The following is a 21,071-nucleotide window of genomic DNA, read 5'->3' on the forward strand; positions in this document are numbered from 1 at the left end:
AGCTCAAAAAAGCTCAAAGGCTGTGGGAGCCGCTTCTTTGAGATAAAGTGTGCTCAACCCCTAAAGATTTTTTCATCTACACTAAACAGCACAACTTCTCCTAAAACAGCCGATCAGTAATTACAACTAAATGGCCGACAATTTTCTGCCTATCTACTTCAATCTTTAGATGTGAATTTACCAAGCTGGGGGGTGCTAGCAAGGCCACCCACTAATCCAATTTCACAATTTGATCCATGTATGACCAGTCTAAAGCCTTGTAAACATCACTAGTTATTTTTTCGTTCAACCCAGCAGGGCTAAACAAAAAAAACCTGACAGCTCAGAAGGAGCCGATGTACTAATGATCCATCGCCAGTACAGGGATCTCCCCTGCTGTTCGATTGTTTTCTGACAGGGGGACGCCGTGCCCCCCAACCCAGAACACTCCGGTTAGCACTCTCAGCCACTGGCTGAGATCGCTGATCAAGAGCCCGACATCGGCAGACCTTTTTTGGTCATGCCCCTTCGACAGAAGCCGGCTTCTGTGGGACGGACTCCAGTACACATGGGCTGAATGTCAGTTGGTTTCTACTGAACTGGCCGATACCGACTGACATTTGGCCCATGTGTACTAGGCTTTAGAAGCTAGGGACCTTAATTTCTCTAGCTCCTTCTTCCAAAAAAACTGTTTGGGGTTTGAGTGTAAAAATAGCTCTTTTTGCTTATTATTTTTAACACGAGTAAAGTTACTGAGAACTGCAAACTATAATATTCTATAAAATATATTGTTCCAAAAAAATAGAAGCAATAAAAGATTACTCCTGTCAGGAAGGAAAGGCGTCTATGAGAGATGGCCAAATGTCTAGTGTGCAAGAGTCCCAAGATTCACACTTGTGTGTCTGCATTTTATTGTTTTTTAAAAATGTGTTTTCATTGACTCCCATTGAAGTCTTTGGGGCCATAAAGTATCAACAGAAGGTGTAAATGGGACACCCAAAAATAATAGGATTCATCATATTGTGTATTGTTGTGAACTATGGCAAATCGCACAGGTGTGGGCAGGGACTAGTTTTTTTTAAACCTAAAGCACAAACATACCACTTCCACAAAGATACAAAACAGCATTTTGTGTGGGGCTCAATTTAACCGACCTAATGTTTGCATTGAATATATGTACAAGGTACATTTTGGCTGCTCTCACATGCATTTTGTCATTTAGGTCAACTGAAAAGGCAACCAGGAAGAAGCAAGCGAGAATGGAATTGTGACTTTCCTTTCACTTATTCGCTGCATGATCCAACTCTCAGAAGTACCGAAGTCAGACACATGGGACTAGCATTTTCAGGAGGCCAACAATTGAAGGCCACATATCTCTATTTGGTGGAGGGGGGATTATGGTGTGGGGTTATTTTTCAGGGGTTGGGCTTGGCTCCTTTGTTCCAGTGAAAGGAATTTTTAGGGAGTCAGCATGACCATACCATATTTTGGACAATTTTATGCTCCCAACTTTGTGGGAACAGTTTGGGGGTGGCCCCTTCCTGTTCTAACATGACTGTACACCTGTGCACAAACAAGGTCCATAAAGACATGGATGAGCGAGTTTGGGATGGAGGAACTTGGCTGGTCTGCACAGAGTCCGGAACTCAACCTGATAGAACACCTTTGATATGAATTAGAGTGCAGACTGCGAGCCAGGCCTTCTCATCCACATCAGTGTCTGGCTTCAAAAAAATATTCCCATGGACACACTCCTAAAACTTGCCTAAGCCTTCCTAGAAGAGTTGAAGCTGTTATAGCTGCAAAGGGGGGTCAACTCAATATTGAACCCTACGGACTAAGACTGGGATGCCATTAAAGTTTGTGTAAAGGCAGGCGTCCCAATACTTTTGGTACTATAGCGTATATATGAAAAAAAGAAGCCATAAGGATTCCAACCAACATGCCTCATCCTGAATAAATATAAAATAAAAAACTATTCAGAATAAATGGGACTTTTAAGAGATAGAAATCTGCATTATTGGAAAATTGTTAAAAAACGCAATTAATTTTATTCAGAGCAAACGATTTTATTAAAAAAAAGGTAACACCTAAAAACAGTGCTATACATGAAACTTAAAAATATAAAACTTCAAGAACGCAATATAGGCCCCGTAACAATGTCTTCCACAGTAACAAGGACATCGTTATGCTTGCGAAATAAACCTTTTCAGATGTACATCAAATGGATTAGATCCTTCAACACGTTTTATGGACAATTTATGTCATACGTTGAGTTTTCAGTCAAAAGCTATAAGCCTGCACTCTTACGGGTAAATGAAGTGGAAGGGGAACCCCAGGAGCTACCAGTGTGGGTATCTTGGAATCCTGCATAGAAGTACCCCGGTGAAAAGCGGTTATTTTTTCAAGGCTATAGGTTAAAGGATAAGTTCACCTTCTGTAACATGTTACACCCATGATCAGGGTGTAACATGTTAACATGTTACAAATGCATATGTTGTGATATGAGGGGACCTGAAAAGGCAGATTCTGTGTTCTGTACTATTGGGTCCTGCAAAGACAGAAATGAACTTTCAGGTATCAGCAGTATCTTAATCAGATACTGGATTGCTTAGAGAGTGGGTGGGGATCTGCAGTAGACATTGAGAATGACAGAGAAAGAGAATATAGCCATTACAGAGTAGAAAGGTGGCACAAACAGTTCATAAAGGCTCTGCACTGAATTATGAAAGGTACATGGGGCACCAGAAAAATAAATGTGAACAACTAATTCTGGCCATACAAGTTAGATTAGGCATAGGGGCACAAGGGGTGGCCAGTGGAGCATCAGTCGATTCTCACCTGTGGTACTAAAAACTGCCTGCAAACTCTTTGTCCACCAGCAGCAACTGTCAGTAGTGGCTGTCAGATTTGTACTCTGTACAAAATCAATGGCTGACACTGAGCACTTTTTGCATATACCTTCTCCAAGCTTCCAACCACCACTGGATGAAGCCAGTGTGTGTCCAGGGACAGTGTTTCTGAAGAGTTCTGGCTGTACACATTGGCAGCAGCTAATCAGATAATCAGACAGTTGGTATACAGTCATAGCACAGAGTGTTGCCACTTCCAGTTTAGCATCCTCTGCATGCAGAAAACGATCTATCCCTGGCCGCCCATGTGAATGTTAGCCTCAACATTCGAACATTTATACGAGATTCAGAAATATTGTTCATCAGAGTGTTCAACGCTAATTTAGCTTGAAAGCCCTTCAAAATTTAGCTTGGTTGTCTTGCCTACGTTTTGAATTTGATTTTGGGGTGCACAGTTCAGGCACCCTCTATCGCTGATGAAATTAACAAAAGAATAATGCAAAGTTTATTTCTAAGTATATATGGTTTTAGAAGAATATTTATATATACATCATATGTACATCAGCCCATGAGGTTATAGGGGATATACTACATATAGTAACATATACTAGTCTTCTTATAAATCCAATTTGGCATTCATGAGGCACAAACCTTTGTTTGTATTCTTTTATATAGCCATGTACCATACAGAAACAAAGGAATGTTCAAGACCATGAAAGTTCTACCTCCAGATGAAACTTTTCTTAGGACAGGCACATTACAGTAAGTATGATTTTTCCTGTCCATGGATCACAGTAACAGAATTTATGATTGTTCAGATAAGAGAAAGATTTTCTGGGATGGCAAGCGATTCTGGATATGCAGCATCCAAAAGTTCTGAACTATTTTCTGTATATATATATATATATATATATATATATATATATATATATATATATATATATATATACCTGGGTTTATGCCTTTACCTCCATTACCAGTTTGCACCGGGATTACCATGTAAGTGTTTGGAACCGGGGGGGACTATCCTCCCTCTTCCTTCCCCTTCCAGCTTCCGCCAACCACCATTTCATACAATGTTTTTATACGCATTTTTTGTTATAGATATGGATCATACATCGACTCTTCAAGAAGTGGCATATGTAGTCCACGAAACGCGTCAGTCTATGGATGATATGATTGTACCCTACTATACTACTCATTGTGATCATTCATTGTCATGTTGGTTTGTTTGAAGCTGCTTGGGAATTTATTTCTCCTTACTGCCATTTAGGTTTTTTTGACATCATGCATCATGTTGTATCATGTAATCCATGTTTGTACTTTTTACAACATTATTAAATATGATTCTTCAACCATGCAAGCCTTGTCACAGCCATGTCTCTCATATAAAGTCCCGACCTTTTTTCTTTTTTGTCATTGAATTTAGGGATGGAGACGCACGGCCAATCCCACCGTGCGCCTCATTCAAAGTCCCGCCCTTCCCCCCTCTTCCGTATATATATATATATTAGGGCATTAAAAAAGGGTTTAAAAAACTGACTTTTCACAATCCACGGCTCGAACATTAATGTAAAAAAGATGAACGCAATTCCTACATTGCTTCAGCCCATGCTATGTAGTGTGCCCTTACTTCATATATGAAACCAGACTTCACATCTTATGAAAAGCAAATACCCCCTTTGGTGGCCAAGTGAACCTCACTGCATGAAACAATTGGGTACTCATTATACACAATACCTACAGCAACTACTATCAATGCAGCCAACAAAAGGTATTGCATACAGCAACCAAACAGGTATTCAAATTCATTATCTAGAAATAGGACATTGGTAATTCAAGTGGTTGTTTTGGCTAACAACTATATTTCTTTTTAAAGAAGAGCTAACAAAACCACAAAAAGACAACTGAACTGAGAGGAACAATGGATAACATGCACAATTTATTTAATTTACCATAATAGAAATCTTCTTGTGCAATGAGGAGTATTTCAGAGGCTCAAGTCAATTTTCAAAGTTAACTTTATTGTGTCAAGCCAAAACACAAATCTGCAAACATAAGACCATGGAGATACGCTTAAACAGAACCGTCACCTTCCTATTCAGAGCTTTAAAGTGGTTGTAAATGCACAAGCATCTTACCTTCATGTATTCTATGCATGAAGGTAAAAAACCTTTTGTGTGCAGTGCAGCAGCCCCCTCTAATACTCACTGAGCTCCCTCTTGATACACTTATGTCCATGACAGTCTTGCCTCTTTGGGGACTCGCATTTCTGATTGGCTATTGGCTCCCGCTGCTGTCAATCACAGCCAATGAGCCAATCAGGAGATGGAGGGGGTGGGGCCGAACAGTGGCTCCGTGTGTGAATAGACACACAGAGCAGCAGCTCAGCAAGTAGTTGTCAGTGGGGGCACACGACAGGAGGGAAGAGCCAGGAGACCCAAGAAGAGGAGGATCCAGGCCACTATGCAAAACACTGCACAGAGCAGGTAAGTATAACATGTTTATTATTTTATTGAAAAAAAATGAAAGCTTTACAATTACTTTAATGGGAATCTGCCGTGGGTGGACAGGGTGACATGGTCCCTTAACATTTGAGATTTCTCGGCCCAGATTTATACTACAGAATCAGATGCCCTCCAGAAGAACAACAATAAACAAATCCACTCAAATTTAGAAATGTAAAATTCTGAAAGGCCTGCAATACTGACACAATGCAGTGCACCATAATAAAAAGTCTAAGCCATGTTAACCATATAGGTACAAGATTTCTATTTGCAGTTTAAAACTTGTGAAGCATTACAAGGTCAGTACGTTGGCATATTTTAAGCAATGGTTAGTACTTACTGCAAAAACATCATCGTCCCCGAGCTCAGCCTCATTATGAATTGTGGAAGAAGACGTAGTGGATCCTTAAAGGAAAAGAAACAATAACGTTAAGTCACTTCGTAAGTACATATTGTAAAATTTCATGTGTTTCCTCTACATAGGACATATTTACATCTTCAAACAAGAATTTAAGAAAGCACAACAGTCAGGAAATATAAAAAAGTGAGTGCTATTGAAAATGTGCTTAACTAGGGGCTAAGATCCTGTTTAACCACTTAAGCCCCGGAAGATTTTACCTCCTTCCTGACCAGGGCCAATTTTTTTTTTTTACCATATGTTTGGTAAAAAAAAAAAAAAAAAATCGCAAAAAGCGTATTTTGATTTGCGCAAAAGTTATTGCGTTTACTAACAAAGGGAAAGATTTTTGTCATTTTTTTTAACGCGTAATGGCGGCGATCTGCATTTTTTTTTGCAGGACTGCGACATTGCGGCGGACAGATCGGACCCTTGACTGACATTTTTGACACTTTTGGGGTTACCAGTGACATTTCTACAATAATCAGTGCTATACATATTCACTGTTACTGTAAAATTACACTGGCAGTGAAGGGGTTAACTTTTTTTGAGAGGGAGGGGTTATGTGTATCCCTAGGGGCGTGATTCTAACTGTGATTGGCTGTGGCTTGAGGCGTAGGAACAGTGATCAACGGTCCCACATAGTAGAACCGTATGATCACTGTTTCTACCCAGGGTAGAATGACAGGCGGCTTGTTTACATCAGCCGCCTGCCTTTCTCCCTCTCCAACCGGGGGGGGGGGGGGGGGGTGGTGGGGTCGGGGGTCCGTGACCACGCGGGAGCTCGCCTCCGGCGCGCGCTCGCTCGCTCGCTCTCTAGACCCTCACAGGCTAGCGACGTATCCCTACGTCACTCTGCCTGTGAGGGGCTGACCGCCGACGTAAATAGTCGTGCGGCGGTCGGCAAGTGGTTAATTGCTATTTCTATATCTTTTATTCACCTCGACAAAGAATAAATAAACAAACAAGTTCTCACATTTATCAAGACATTGTTCTCATATTTAAAAAGATAAGAGTCTTTAATATAAATCATTCTTCCATCAATTTACCTTTTTTTTCCCATTTCTTATAAAACCTTTTTTATTCATTAAACATTTTTTCCATCTCAACCATCTACAGCACAGGTGTCAAACACAAGGCCCGTGGGCCGAATCCGGCCCTCCAGGCCATGTCATGTGGCCCTTGCACCTTTCCTGCAGCTGCTCCATCTCCCTCATCCCTGCCCCCACCTTGTCTCAGCAGACGGCAGCAGAAAGGATAGAATTCCCCTGCCAGATCCTGTGCTTCCCCCTGCAGCTGCAGAGAGGACCACCCCCCCCCCCAACTCAGCAATCAGTAGCAGAGAGGAGGACACAACTCCTCCTAAAGATCCTGCACCTCTCTGGGCAGCTAAAGCACCCCCTCCTCTCCGCCTCCACTGGTCTCTGCATTCAGCAGACTCCAGCCCTCCTCCAGACCCTGCAGTTGCTGCTTCCCAGTTCCACTTCCAGCTTCTTCCCAGCAACAGCACATGGTAAAGGGGATGCACTGTGATGTCAGAGACGGTGGGGGCTCCTGACCTCTAATAGTGGTGGGCTTCAGATAGAACTGGCCCTGTGAGGAATACCATAATGGTGATGCGGCCTGCAATGAAATTGAGTTTGACATCCCTGATCTACAGGTTGCACGCTATTAAGGTCCCAAATCATTGGACCCTGCTACAGTTAAGCTATAGAAGGTATTACCCCCTTATGACCAGGCAATTGTTTGCTATTCAACACTGTGCTACTTTAACTGGCAATTGTGCAGTCATGCAACACTGTACCCAAATTATATTTAAATCTTTTTTTTTTTCACACAAATAGAGCTTTCTTTTGATAATATTTGATCACCACTGGGTTTTTTTTTATATTTTATTACAGAAACAAACAAAAAAACAACTAAAAATGTAAAAAAAGAAAACCAACAATATTTTATACTTTCTGGATAAATCAGATCCAATAAAAAATAAAAAGAATCAAAGTTCTTCATAAATTTTAGGCCTAAATGTATTCTGCTACATGTCTTTGGTTAAAAAAAAAAATCCCAGGAAGCGTATATTGATTGGTTTGCATGAAAGTTATAGCTTCTAAATTAAATATCGGCTTCAATGTCTATGAAGTTTTCTGTATGGATTTCAATATTTTACATTTTTTTTCTTTACAGTGGAAACCCAAAGAATAGGCATGCAGGCGTAAAGTCTGAAAAAATTAGATTTTTGATTTACCGTAAAATCCATTTTTCTGATGTTCTTTGACATACACAGCTCCTGTCATTCTTGACCATTGGGTTATGCTGCCCTCTACAGTAGTAGGACACGGCAGAAAAAACTTCTGACTACACCCATTGGGTATACTCCACCTTGCTACTATAGTCACTCTGTTTTGTTACAAGCAGTGTCAGGAGAATTATAACTCCACAGAGGGGTGGGCGCCTGTGTCCGTTAATGAACATCAGAGAAATGGATTTTACGGTAAGTCAAAAATCCCATTTTCTCTTTCGCTCCTGTCATTCTTGACCATTGGGATGTCCCAAAGCAGTGTTAAACATGAGGGGTGGGAAACAGCAAAAAACATTTCCAAGGCTAAACAGTAGCCAACCAGGCAACAGGGGCGCAACCAAAATAAATGGAGCCCACATGAAAAAAACAACACACTCTCAAAGAGGATCAGGTCCTCTTAAACAACAGCCTTGCGGGCAAAAGAAGAGTCTGCAGAAGCCAACACATCCACTTAATTAAACTTTGTAAAAGTGTGCACAGAGGACCAAGTGGCTGCCAAGTCCAGGAGGCACTAAGCACCCTTGTAGAGTGCGCCTGGGCAGGGAAAGGAGGAACCTGACCCCTGATGCAATAGGCCTGAACCGCCATCTGTCTGATCCATCTGGAAATGGTCGCAGAGGAAACGGACAACCCTTTGCAAGGTTAATCCGTGAGCACAAATAGTGAGTCTGACTTCCTGAAAGACTCCGTAGCTGCCAGGTACACCCTAATAGCCCGGACCACATCCAAGGCATGCAAGGCAATTTCCATTGGATGTTTAGGCCTGGGACAAAGGGAAGGCAACACAATGTCTTCATTCAAATAAAAGTCAGAGACCACCTTAGGAAGGAATGACGGACAAGGGCGAACCACCACCTTATCTTTGTGAACCACTAGATAAGGTGAACGACAGAATAACGCCACCAGTTCCGACACCCTGCAAGCATGAGGTGATAGTTACAAAAAAGGCCACCGTCTGGGACAGCGTAAGCAGGGTAATCTCCTGAATATTTTCAAAGTGAGGCTTCTGTAGAGCTGAAAGCACCAAATTAAGATCCCAAGGCGGCAACTGAGCCCGCACTGGAAAAACCAAATGTCGAACATACTGAACAAAAGTACACACCAGGGAGTGTGTGGCCAAAGGTTGTTGGAAAAAGACCGCTAAAGCCGATATCTGGCCCTTGATGGTACTCAAGGCCAATTTCTGTTCAACCCCCCGTTGAAGGAAGGTTAAGATCCGAGCCACCGAGAAGGAGCGAGGCTGAACCCCAAGAGACTCACACCATGCAATGTAAGTCTTCCACGTACGATGGTAGATCTTACTAGAAGTAGATTTCCTAGCTTTTAACAATGTAGGAATCACAGACTCCGACAAACCTATATCCTTTAGCACCTAGCGTTCAACAGCCAAGCCGTCAAAGGATGGAAGATCGGTCCTTGGGGCAGCAGATCGTCCCTGAGAGGAAGCTTCCAAGGAACATCAGTGACCAGCCGCGCAAGATCAGCGTACCAAGCCCAGGCGAGGCCAGTCCAGAGCTACTAAGATGACTTCAACCCCTTCTGCCTCCATCCTGTGTAGGAGTCTGGGCAGAAGCTTAAGAGGAGGGAAGGCATAGATCAGACGATACTGACCCCACAGCGCCACCAGCGCATCTGTTGCATCCACCAGTGGATCCCTTGACTTAGAAACAAACCTCTGAAGCTTTCTGTTGAGCTGAGGCACCAACAGATCCACCTCGGGGTGCCCCATCAGAGACACAGCTGATGACACCCCTCCAGATGAAGGGACCACTCCCCTTGTTCCAACGCCTGCCGACTGAGGCAATCCGCCTGCCAATTTTTCACCCCCAGGAATGTGTACGGCGGAGAGGGCTGGAACGAACCGTTCTGCCCACCTTAGATTGCCGGCTACCTCTAGAGCCTCCAGGGCACTTCTTGTGCCCCCTTGGTGATTGACAAAAGGCACGGCCGTGGCATTCTCCGATTAAATGCTCACTGGGCATCCCTGAAGATGATCTGTCCAATGATCCAGATTCCAGACACAGTATGATCACTCAGAGTTCTAAGACATTGATCGGTAGTCTGGACTCTTCCAGCGTCCAGGTCCCCTGAGCATAATGCTTACCAAGGATGCCTCCCCAAACGGACACGGCTAGCATCTGTGGTGACCACTGTCCAATACGAGGGGAGGAAGGATTTTTTCCCAGCGGAAGCACCGGAGAGCGAAGCCACCATATCAGGGACTCCTTCGTTCCGCTGACTCAGCTGGAACTGATTGTCCAGAGACTGCGGAGTCTTGTCCTACTTGGTCAGAATCTCCCTTTTTAGGGACCTCATATAGAACTGTGCAAACGGAACCGCCTCAAAAGGTAGCTATCATCAGGCCCAGCAACCACATGCAAGTCCGGAGGGATGACCATGTGTTGGACAGCAGGAGGCGAATTGCAGTCTGCAATTTCTGGAATTTGTCCAGAGGAAGGAGCACTCTGGCTACGGCAGAGTCCAGAGTCAGGTCCAAATAGTCCAGCTTTGTGGATGGAAACAGGGCAGACTTCTGAAAATTCAGAATCCGCATGAACTCCCGCAGAGTTCGTATTGTGACCTCCAGGTTCTCCACCAAAGCAGAGGGAGATTCCACTCACAGAAGGAGATCATCCAAGTAACCCAGTACCACGATCCCCCGTTGGCGTAGCAGGGCTAGCACCGGAGCCAACACTTTGTGAAGACCCAAGGAGTGGAGGCGAGACCAAAGGGTAAAGCCACAAACTCATAATGCTCCTATCCCACAGAAAAGCGAAGAAAAGCTGGTGACTGGCACATATTCGAATGTGAAGATAAGCATCCTTGATATCTATGGAGACGAGGAAACCCCCCCTGATGCAGGGATGCTACCACTTTTGGAATGGACTCCATTCTGAACTTCTGTAACTGCACAAATCAGTTTAGCTCCTTGAGGTCCAGGATTGGACGCACTTTGCCTTCCTTCCTGGGTACTGTGAACAGGTTTGAGTAAACCCTGGAAAACGTTCCGAAATCTAAATCGGGACAATCACCCCTTGAAGGATCAGGTCTTGTATCGCCCAAGCAGACCCTGTAACCGGTCTGGGGACAGGTGCAGGTTGGAAGGAAAAAACCTTGCCAGGTGACAAGAGTGAAACTTGATCTTGTAGCCGGACCACATGACTTTGTGGACCCACTTATCTTGTACCAGGGAAAACCACGGGCCTGGAAACCAGTAAAGACGTCCCCCCACCCCCGATATGGGTAAGGGCGCACCTTCATGCAGAAGGAGCCTTGTTCACGGGTCTGGGGAAGCCCACTCTCAGCTTGCCAGACCAGGTTCGTTTGGATCTGTCAAAGGAGGCCCTGAAGGCTTCGAACCCTTGTCAGTCGACCCTGAGTGATGAAGATACCTCTTATGAGCCGAGAAGGAAGGTCCACGTCTACGATGAGTTTCTTTGCCCTTAGTAGCCTGCGGAAGAAAAGTACTCTTTCCCCCTGTGAGACCTTTAATGATGTCACCCAGGGTAGCTCCAAACAGGCGATCTCCTTGAAAGGGAAGATCAGTCAAGGCCTTTTTAGAAGTCTAGTTTGCAGACCAGCATTTGAGCCAAAAGACACGACACCACTGCCAATAAATGGCGAGGCGAGCCATCAAGGGAGCCGCCTCCAAAGAGGCATCACAGATAAACTGCAGCCCCAGGGCCAGCTGGTCTGTCAGCTCAGCAACGGCAGGGAGGAGCAGTTCTCTCTCTAGGGCACGGCGTAGGAACTTAGCCTACTTGGTCAGAGTTTGCAACACCAGGGCATTGATAAATACTGGCCTCATTGCTGAACCAGCCAGAGTGAACATAGTGCGGGCCACAGCCTCTGTCTTCTTAAATGCCAGGTACCGGAATCATGGTTGCCTTGTTTAATCTGGAAACTGGAGGGTCCACCACTGGTGGCACACTCCACTTCTTAAGAAGGGACTCCTCATAGGGGTACCGCCTAATAAAATGCTTAGGAACCTCACGGGGACGCTTTTGCAGTCCCCACTCTTTAGCGACAATTCTGTCAAAATAGACGGGGAAAGGAAACCTCTTTGCCTCTCTGAATTGCTAGCGAGTGCCAAAGAGTACCTGCGCCTCTGTCGCAGCTTCAGCTGTATCCTCCCATCTTCAGGGTCTCACGAACAGATACAATCAGTGCATCCCCCAGCGCCTTTTCATGTGTGGGCACAGATGTGGAGGAATCATCCTCACTATCAGAGGATTCCAGGCGTGTGGTCGCAGACCCAGAAGGGTGACCCGCGTTCACGGCAGCCGAATCAGATTCAGGATCCGTTGAGACAGATAAGGCAGGGGAAGGCGGGGGGTGCTTTTTGCTAACCCTTTGCTTGCAAGCCACCTCCACCCGGGACACAAGGGACTCCAGGACCGCAGTCAGTGCATGGATGGATTGTTGCGACCCGGAGGGCCCGCAGCCTCAGAGAGGGAATGAGGTGGGGAGATGTTCTCCAAAGACTCCATGAGTCACCATGGGGACCCCACAAAAAAGTTTAAAACACTGCTAAGGGACAACCCCCACTGTGCTGGCAGCATCACTGGTCGCCAAGCCCAAGGCACAGAGCGATCCTCAGGAGAGAGAGAGGACCTCACCAGACTCGCCACCCGCAACCACCAGGAGAATCTGCACATGTGCGGAGATCAGGAAGCTAAAATGATCCAGGATTTAGCACCAGGGGATAATGAGGGGCTCCCACCGTCGAAATCGCTATAATAAGGCTCCACTGTCATGGCCGGCGCTATTTGCAACGGCAAACCAAAAGAAAATAGCCGCCGGGCTACACAAACATGGCCGCCGTGTATAGGAATACATAGGCTACAACAACATGGCGCCCCCCCCCAAATACATCCCCAGCGTATGTGGGGGGGGGGGGCAGGATAAGGGACTTGGCAAGAGGGGGGTGTCTGCGGGAAGGAGGGGAACCTGGGGATCTGACCATCCCAAGGAGGGGTCCACATCCACCCCAAAACCCTCCAAAGGTAGAGGGGGACAGCTACTCCCCATACCCAGAACAAGGTGGGCACTGCTCCAGACAGATCCCCCTCTCCATCAAAATGGGGGGGCTGTCGGGCAGGAGGAATGCTGCGAGGCCAGGTCATTTAACTCGCAGGGCCAGCCCCCGTCCAGTGGGGCTATGTCACGCCCGACCTATCGCTGAGATGAGGCCTGTGTGCACTCGCTGGCCAGACTGGAGTGACCACTAGATCTAGATTATCCAGCCCGTCGCCCAGTCTGGCAGTTGATAGTAGATCTCACAGGAAAAATCCAGGAGGAAAAAATTTCTATCTAAGAAATTGTGCCAGGACCAAAGATCCCAGCAAGGAACTAGGTCCTTACTCCTGACTAGGCAGAAAAAAAAAAACTGAGTAACTATAACAGGAAGAGGGAGTATAACCCCTGGGACTGCCCATGGGTGTAGCCAAAAGTTTTTTTTATGCCTAGTTTCCTACGCCTGTAGAGGGCAGCATAACCCAATGATCAAGAATGCCAGGAGCTGTGTCCGTCAATGAACAAAAGAGAAACATAGATACATGGAAGAGTGATGGCAGAACAAAAAGCGGCCCATCTAGTTTGCCCCATTTTTTTAAACTTTTTTGCCACAGCTGGAAGTCTATTCCAAGCATCAACTACTCTTTTGGTTACACGATACTAAGAAATTCTAAACTTTCCTCCTGCTAGTTTGTGGACATGTCCTTGTCTTCTTGATTTTAGCTTCATATTGAAAAAACTGCCCTCCTGAACCTTATTCACACCATTAATGTATTTTAAAGGTTTCAATCGTGTCACCTTTTTCTCTTCTTTCCTCCAGACTGTATGTATTAAGTTGCTGAAGTCTCTCCTGATATGTTTTATTACCCGGACCTTATACAATCTTTTGTCATTTTGTAATTGAGATCTCCTGAACTGGACACAATATTCCTAAATTGGGACTAACTACAGATCTAAAGTGGTAAAAGTGCCCTGCTAGAGGGATCACCTGTAGAAGGAAGGAGGTCCTGATTCCCCTATATACAGTGCATCCGTAAAGTATTCACAGCGCTTCACTTTTTCCACATTTTGGTATGTTACAGCCTTATTCCAAAATGGATTCAATTAATTATTTATCTCAAAATGCTACAAACGATACCCCATGTCCAATCAACTGAATTTACCACAGGTGGACTCCAATCAATTAGTAGAAACATCTTAAGGATGATCAGTGGAAACAGGATGCACACCAGAGCTCAATGTTGAGTGTCATGGCAAAGGCTGTGAATACTTAAGTACATGTGATTTTTTAAATGTTTTTATTTTTAATAAATTTGCAAAGAAAATGTTAAAAAAACTTCTTTCACGTTGTCATTATGGGGTATTGTTTGTAGACTTTTGAAGAACGGAATGAATTGAATCCATTTTGGAATAAGGCTGTAACATAACAAAATGTGGAAAAAGTGAAGCCCTGTTAATACTTTCTGGGTGCACTGTATATAGGGGAATCAGGACCTCCTTCCTTCTGCAGGCGATTCCTCTAGTGGTAGTGGTGCACCCTTAAATTCTATTTGCTTTTCCAAGTACATTCATATGATAATATTTCTGATCAGTGACTCACTAGGTAGTCTGGCTAAGATCCCTGGCAAACAAATCCTATGCATAGACCTGTGTTACAAATGACTGTAGTGCTCAACTGTAATTGACTTATGCAATGCATTCAACGCTATTATACCTCATCACTCAGAGGAAGAGTTTAGACACCAAATCAAGGGTGTCAAACTCAATTTCATCACGGGCCCCATCAGCATTATGGTTGCCCTCAAGGGACCGGTTGTATCTATAGGACTAGATTCCCCCCCCCCCCCTTACATCAGATGTCAAGAGCCCCCCACCATCCGAAGTCAAGGGACCCCCCACCCTCCCTTACACCAGTGCACCCCCACTTAACTTGTGCTACTGCACAAATGCGAAGCAGAAAGTGCAGGGTCTGGAGAAGGACCAGAGGAGGGCTAGAGTCCGCTGCCAGAGTATGCTAAATTCTGAGATTAGGGATGGTGGAGACGAGGGTGTGCTTCGGCTACACAGAGAGGTGCAGGATCTGGCGGAGGAGTTCTGTCCTCCTCTCTGCTGCCGACTGCTAAAACAAGGTGGGGGGTGGAGACGAGGGTTGTGCCGCAGCTGCAGGAGAGATGTGAGGGCCACATGAAATGACCTAGAGGCCTGGATTCAGCCCCGGGTCTTGTGTTTAACACATGTGCACTAAGTGCTAATTATTTATAGCTGCTTGTTGCCCACAAGGAATGTGCATTGGTGGTAAAAACTCTCAATGCAACGGAGCTTACCCACACAAAATATTAATTCAAAAAGTGCAGTGCTATCACAATCTTTTTAAAAATCACAGTGCATAAACCAATGGCATGTGTCTAATGCAGGGCTTGACAAATCTCAGGTGCCAGGTCACCATGATGAGAATGCTTCCACACACTTCTGCGCGGTGGGGCAGAGTCCCGCACAGCCCTGTTGTTTTTGAATTGTGACAGCAGGTGCGGGGAGAAGATCCCCTGCCTGCTGTCACATTGAGGCAGGGATCCGGGAAGGGGGGGGGGGGAGGCTGCAGGAGCTGGAACATGTCTTGAAAGGTGAACTTATCCTTTAAAGGAGTTGTAATTTAGATTAAAAAAAACCTTCTGTCTGCAGCAGCCCCCCTCACACTTACCTGAGGTTCCTCTCTGTCCAGGGATGTCCATGAATGTCTCAGCTGTCGGAGATTCTCCCTCCTGATTAGATGAGACACAGCAGTGGCGCCACGGGCCGTTCAGCCCCTCCCCCTCTTTCTCCTCATTGGCTCACTGACTTTCACTGACAGTGTGTTTTAGCCACTCAGGAGGGCGAGTCCGGGACAGCTGAGGCTCTAATGCACATCGCTGGATCGAGATGGGGCTCAGATAAGTCTCTGCACACAGAAGGTTTTTTTATCTTAATGATTAGAATGCATTAAGATAAAAATACCTTTTGCCTTTAGAACCACTTTAAAGGTAAACAACCTTTAACCTTTACAACCACTTTACATTTTAGATTCTGATAGCCTGACTCTATTAAGCAGGGTACACACTAGTAGAAAATCTGCCAAAAATTCCCGCCCGATATGAAATCGTCCGATTTTCGCCTAGTGTGTACACAACTTTCAGCAGCCGATGCCGACATTTTCAACGAAAAAAAACGGAGGGAAAAACACCAAAATTTTTTTCGTCCGTCCCCAGACGACCGATTTTCGTTCAATGTGTATGCAGTACGTCCGTGAAAAATCGGATACGAAAGACCGCGCATGATCTGAAGTTGCTGACAACCCGGAAGTCTAGGAACAAATGTGCCAAAAAAAAGAAAAATCGGACGAGAAATTTCGTGAACATTTATGCACTGTCGACTAAAAACGGTAATGAACGCTGAGAAGACAGAGAAAAATCAGAGGATATTTCGTCTGATTTTCGTCAAGTGTGTACGGCCCTTTACCCTACACTCCACAACCAGCTATTTTTGGTAAAAAGTAATCCTGGAGCTAAATACAATAGTGAGAAAGCAGAAAAAAAGTAGCAAGGTGTAAATAACGTGAGGTGGAATTATGAGGAAGAAAACACAAAATGAATCTCTTAGTAGCTGCCTGATCAATGTAACACTCTGAAAGCTCTAAAGTTTTTCCCCCTTCGGGCAAATTGCTGGAGTGAAAGCAAACAGATAAGATATGAATACATGTTTTTAGTACATTATTGAAGAGGAAAAAAAAAAAAAACGTGTAACTAAGTTTTCCTGGGCGCACCGCCAGTCTCCAGCTGAACAAGTCCTACCTTTCTTTCAGGTGGACAACATGCTTAAGAGCAGAAATCTGATATGCAAGAAGCTTGAGCAGTGCTACAATTTAACCATTTCCATTCTGTCTGCATTTTTTTATGTGAACAGAATCAACAGGTCCTTATTTCAATATGAAATAATAAAACCTCCTTACTGGTAATTTAGTACCACAGGTTTAGCTAAAGAACACAGGCATTTTTCAAAACAAATGAAAAAAAAAAATCAATAAAATCGGTGCTCAATTAATCCCAATAAAACTGATAAATAACAAGCATAAATAAGCACATAAATGCAAGAGAATAATCATCAATGATATCAAATGATATTATTGATGATTATTATCTTGCATTTATGTGTTTATTTATCAGTTTTATTGGGATTGATTGAGCGCCGAAATTTATTGATTTTTTTCATTTGATTCTATGTACAGTGCCTTGCGAAAGTATTCGGCCCCCTTGAACTTTGCGACCTTTTGCCACATTTCAGGTTTCAAACATAAAGATATAAAACTGTAATTTTTTGTGAAGAATCAACAACAAGTGGGACACAATCATGAAGTGGAACGAAATTTATTGGATATTTCAAACTTTTTTAACAAATAAAAAACTGAAAATTTGGGCGTGCAAAATTATTTAGCCCCCTTAAGTTAATACTTTGTAGCACCACCTTTTGCTGTGATTACAGCTGTAAGTCCCTTGGGGTATGTCTCTATCTGTTTTGCACATCGAGAGACTGAAATTTTTGCCCATTCCTCCTTGCAAAACAGCTCAAGCTCAGTGAGGTTGGATGGAGAGCGTTTGTGAACAGCAGTTTTCAGTTCTTGCCATAGATTCTCGAATGGATTTAGGTCTGGACTTTGACTTGGCCATTCTAACACCTGGATATGTTTACTTGTGAACCATTCCATTGTAGATTTTGCTTTATGTTTTGGATCATTGTCTTGTTGGAAGACAAATCTCCGTCCCAGTTTCAGGTCTTTTGCAGACTCCATCAGGTTTTCTTCCAGAATGGTCCTGTATTTGGCTCCATCCATCTTCCCATCAATTTTAACCATCTTCCCTGTCCCTGCTGAAGAAAAGCAGGCCCAAACCATGATGCTGCCACCACCATGTTTGACAGTGGGGATGGTGTGTTCAGGGTAATGAGCTGTGTTGCTTTTATGCCAAACATAACGTTTTGCATTGTTGCCAAAAAGTTCGATTTTGGTTTCTTCTGACCAGAGCACCTTCTTCCACATGTTTGGTGTGTCTCCCAGGTGGCTTGTGGCAAACTTTAAACAACACTTTTTATGGATATCTTAAAGAATTGGCTTTCTTCTTGCCACTCTTCCATAAAGGCCAGATTTGTGCAGTATACGACTGATTGTTGTCCTATGGACAGAGTCTCCCACCTCAGCTGTAGATCTCTGCAGTTCATCCAGAGTGATCATGGGCCTCTTGGCTGCATCTCTGATCAGTCTCCTCCTTGTATGAGCTGAAAGTTTAGAGGGACGGCCAGGTCTTCGTAGATTTGCAGTGGTCTGATACTCCTTCCAATTTAATATTATCACTTGCACAGTGCTCCTTGGGATGTTTAAAGCTTGGGAAATCTTTTTGTATCCAAATCCAGCTTTAAACTTCTCCACAACAGTATCTCGGCCCTGCCTGGTGTGTTCTTTGTTCTTCATGATGCTCTCTGCGCTTTAAACGGACCTCTGAGATTATCACAGTGCAGGTGCATTTATACGGAGACTTGATTACACACAGGTGGATTCTATTTATCATCATTAGTCATTTAGGTCAACATTGGATCATTCAAAGATCCTCACTGAACTTCTGGAGAGAGTTTGCTGCACTGAAAGTAAAGGGGCTGAATAATTTTGCATGCCCAATTTTTCAGTTTTTTATTTGTTAACAAAGTTTGAAATATCCAATAAATTTCCTTCCACTTCATGATTGTGTCCCACTTGTTGTTGATTCTTCACAAAAAATTACAGTTTTATATCTTTATGTTTGAAGCCTGAAATGTGGCAAAAGGTCACAAAGTTCAAGGGGGCCGAATACTTTCGCAAGGCACTGTATGTGGTGACACTGCTAAGAATTGGCTGCTAATCTCTGGTCCCTACCTTCACCCTATATCTACTACTCATTTTATCTATTTATTACACCTAGTATATGGTCTAGCGCATGGGTTTTTTTTTTACTTTTATCATTTTTCAAAACTATAATAATAATAGTAATGATAATAAAATAGTAATAATGCTAAAACTTTAAATGCTCATGCAGCCCTCAAAGAACTCATTTTTAAACCCAAGAGCAAAAATATACTGAAGCTTACAGACATTGGTCTTTCTTCATTTTCCCCCTTTTCACCTGTTGATCCTGCCAGTAACACTTCCTGTCCTAGGGTGAAACCCCACACTGTGCTGTAGCTATGGAGGAGTATTATTGTAACGCTAGCACAGGAAGTATTTTAGGACTGCTGAATACCTCGGACTTTCATTTCCCTAGCTGGTGGGAGGTGTTCTGCAGTCCACAGAAGTAACCTGGACAGGAAGTAAAGACTGCATGAAATAAAATTAAAGATTACAAAAGGACAGGAATGGATTTCCGGCAGGAACAAAAGGTATTTTTTGAACTTATTGAACAGATATAATGAAACAATTTCATCTGTTTATCAGACTGAGTCCGGTTCACATATATGCGATGCAGGCACCCTGCGAATCTACTGCGGGTTCCCGCATCGCATTCAACTCGCAGGCAGTTCACGCTGCCATATGCATATCGCTGGAGGTGTGTTAATGTTAATGACACTCCCAGATCAGTTCGCATATCGCAGTGTGAACTGTCAGTTCGGACATGAATCGAATTGCATAGGTGTGAACACCGATGCGATCCGATTCTGGTGCGGACCCAAAAAGTGGTCCTGTGCGAGTTGTGTCCGAATGCGATGCGAATTCAGCCATACAATCTGCATGGCGGAATTTGCATTGCACAGACATTGCATGTGGTTTGCAGAACAGTGCGAATCACATGCAATGTCCGTCATCACACGTATGTGAACCGGCACCAAAAGGGAGCTAATAGGCATTCATTGTTTGTGTTTACATATATTAAAGTAGAACTCCAGCAAGTGTGTTTTAGGCTCCGTTCACATCTAGGCGTTTTGGGGCGTTTTTGGGGCGTTTTTCTGCTCTAGGATCAGCTCTCAAAACGCCCAACAAGACAAATCCTATTCATTTCAATGGCCCCTGTTCACATCTGAGCGTTTTGACGCTGTATACAAAACGCCCAACGCTCAAAAAAGTACATGAGCTTCTTTTTGGGCAGATTACAGGCGTTTTCCATTGATCTCTATTCAATCTAAAAACGCCTGCACAAAAATCGCGGTAAAAATCGCGGTAAAATCGCGGTAAAAAACGCTTCAAAAATCGCGGTAAAATCGCGGTAAAAACGCGCGAAAAACGCTACGCTCAGGTGTGAATGTAGCCTAAAGCCCAACTCCAGCCAAATAAAAATGATCTCTTGCAGTGGGGCTGTGCACTGCAAAGCTTAACGGCTAGTTTTGTCTGGAGGAGGGGAGAAACTCTTTTACTTACCCGATCCTCTGCTCCCCTGAAAGGCAGTGGACTGTCCCTCAGCATCCTCATGGCCATTGCAGGTCTATGAACCCTGCTCTGGTCTCAATGACGTCAGGATGGAGCCTGGACCAGAGAGCAGGGGTGCAAAAGCTGTAGGGACCGGAGGATCGGGTAAATTTATCTTCTTTTATCGTTCCCCTAGACAAAAACAAGCAATGAACCCTTGCAATGCAGGCGCAGCCACACTGCAAGGGATCATTTTTTATTTGCCTGGAGTTGGGCTTTAAACAGCCCTAGGTCATATACCATATATGTGTACTTTTCACTTGCCTCTACAGGCCTTTGTGAGATAAGGAGAATGGATGATGGACTTTCAATGCTACTCTCATTTCCACTTCTTGTCACTGCACATTGTTGGAAAAGCAGCTGACCATACAAGGTTTGTTTTGTTGCTCTTACTCCATTCCTCCATCCACACAAATGAAGATAGATGGAAGAATCCCTCCCGCCAGAACATTGGGCTATGCTTTGTAAAGAATCACCAAACCACTTTTTTATTTACGATGCATTTTCCATGGATTGTATATACTGCACTTATTTAAAAAAAACATCACATGCCAGGGATTAAAGTGGT

General features: G+C 44.1%; 1 protein-coding gene across 1 annotated transcript in view; it reads right to left on the minus strand.

The window, feature by feature from the left end:
- SPRED2 (sprouty related EVH1 domain containing 2) overlaps positions 1-21,071 on the minus strand; it is a 190,296-nt gene that overhangs the window by 38,465 nt on the left and 130,760 nt on the right. The window contains exon 4 of the mRNA XM_082249754.1: positions 5,679-5,743. Coding sequence (XP_082105880.1) covers positions 5,679-5,743 — 65 coding nt within the window. The remainder of the gene's footprint in view (positions 1-5,678; positions 5,744-21,071) is intronic.

Source organism: Pelophylax lessonae (assembly GCF_965119305.1).
Source record: "Pelophylax lessonae genome assembly, chromosome: 3".
NCBI lineage: Eukaryota > Metazoa > Chordata > Amphibia > Anura > Ranidae > Pelophylax > Pelophylax lessonae.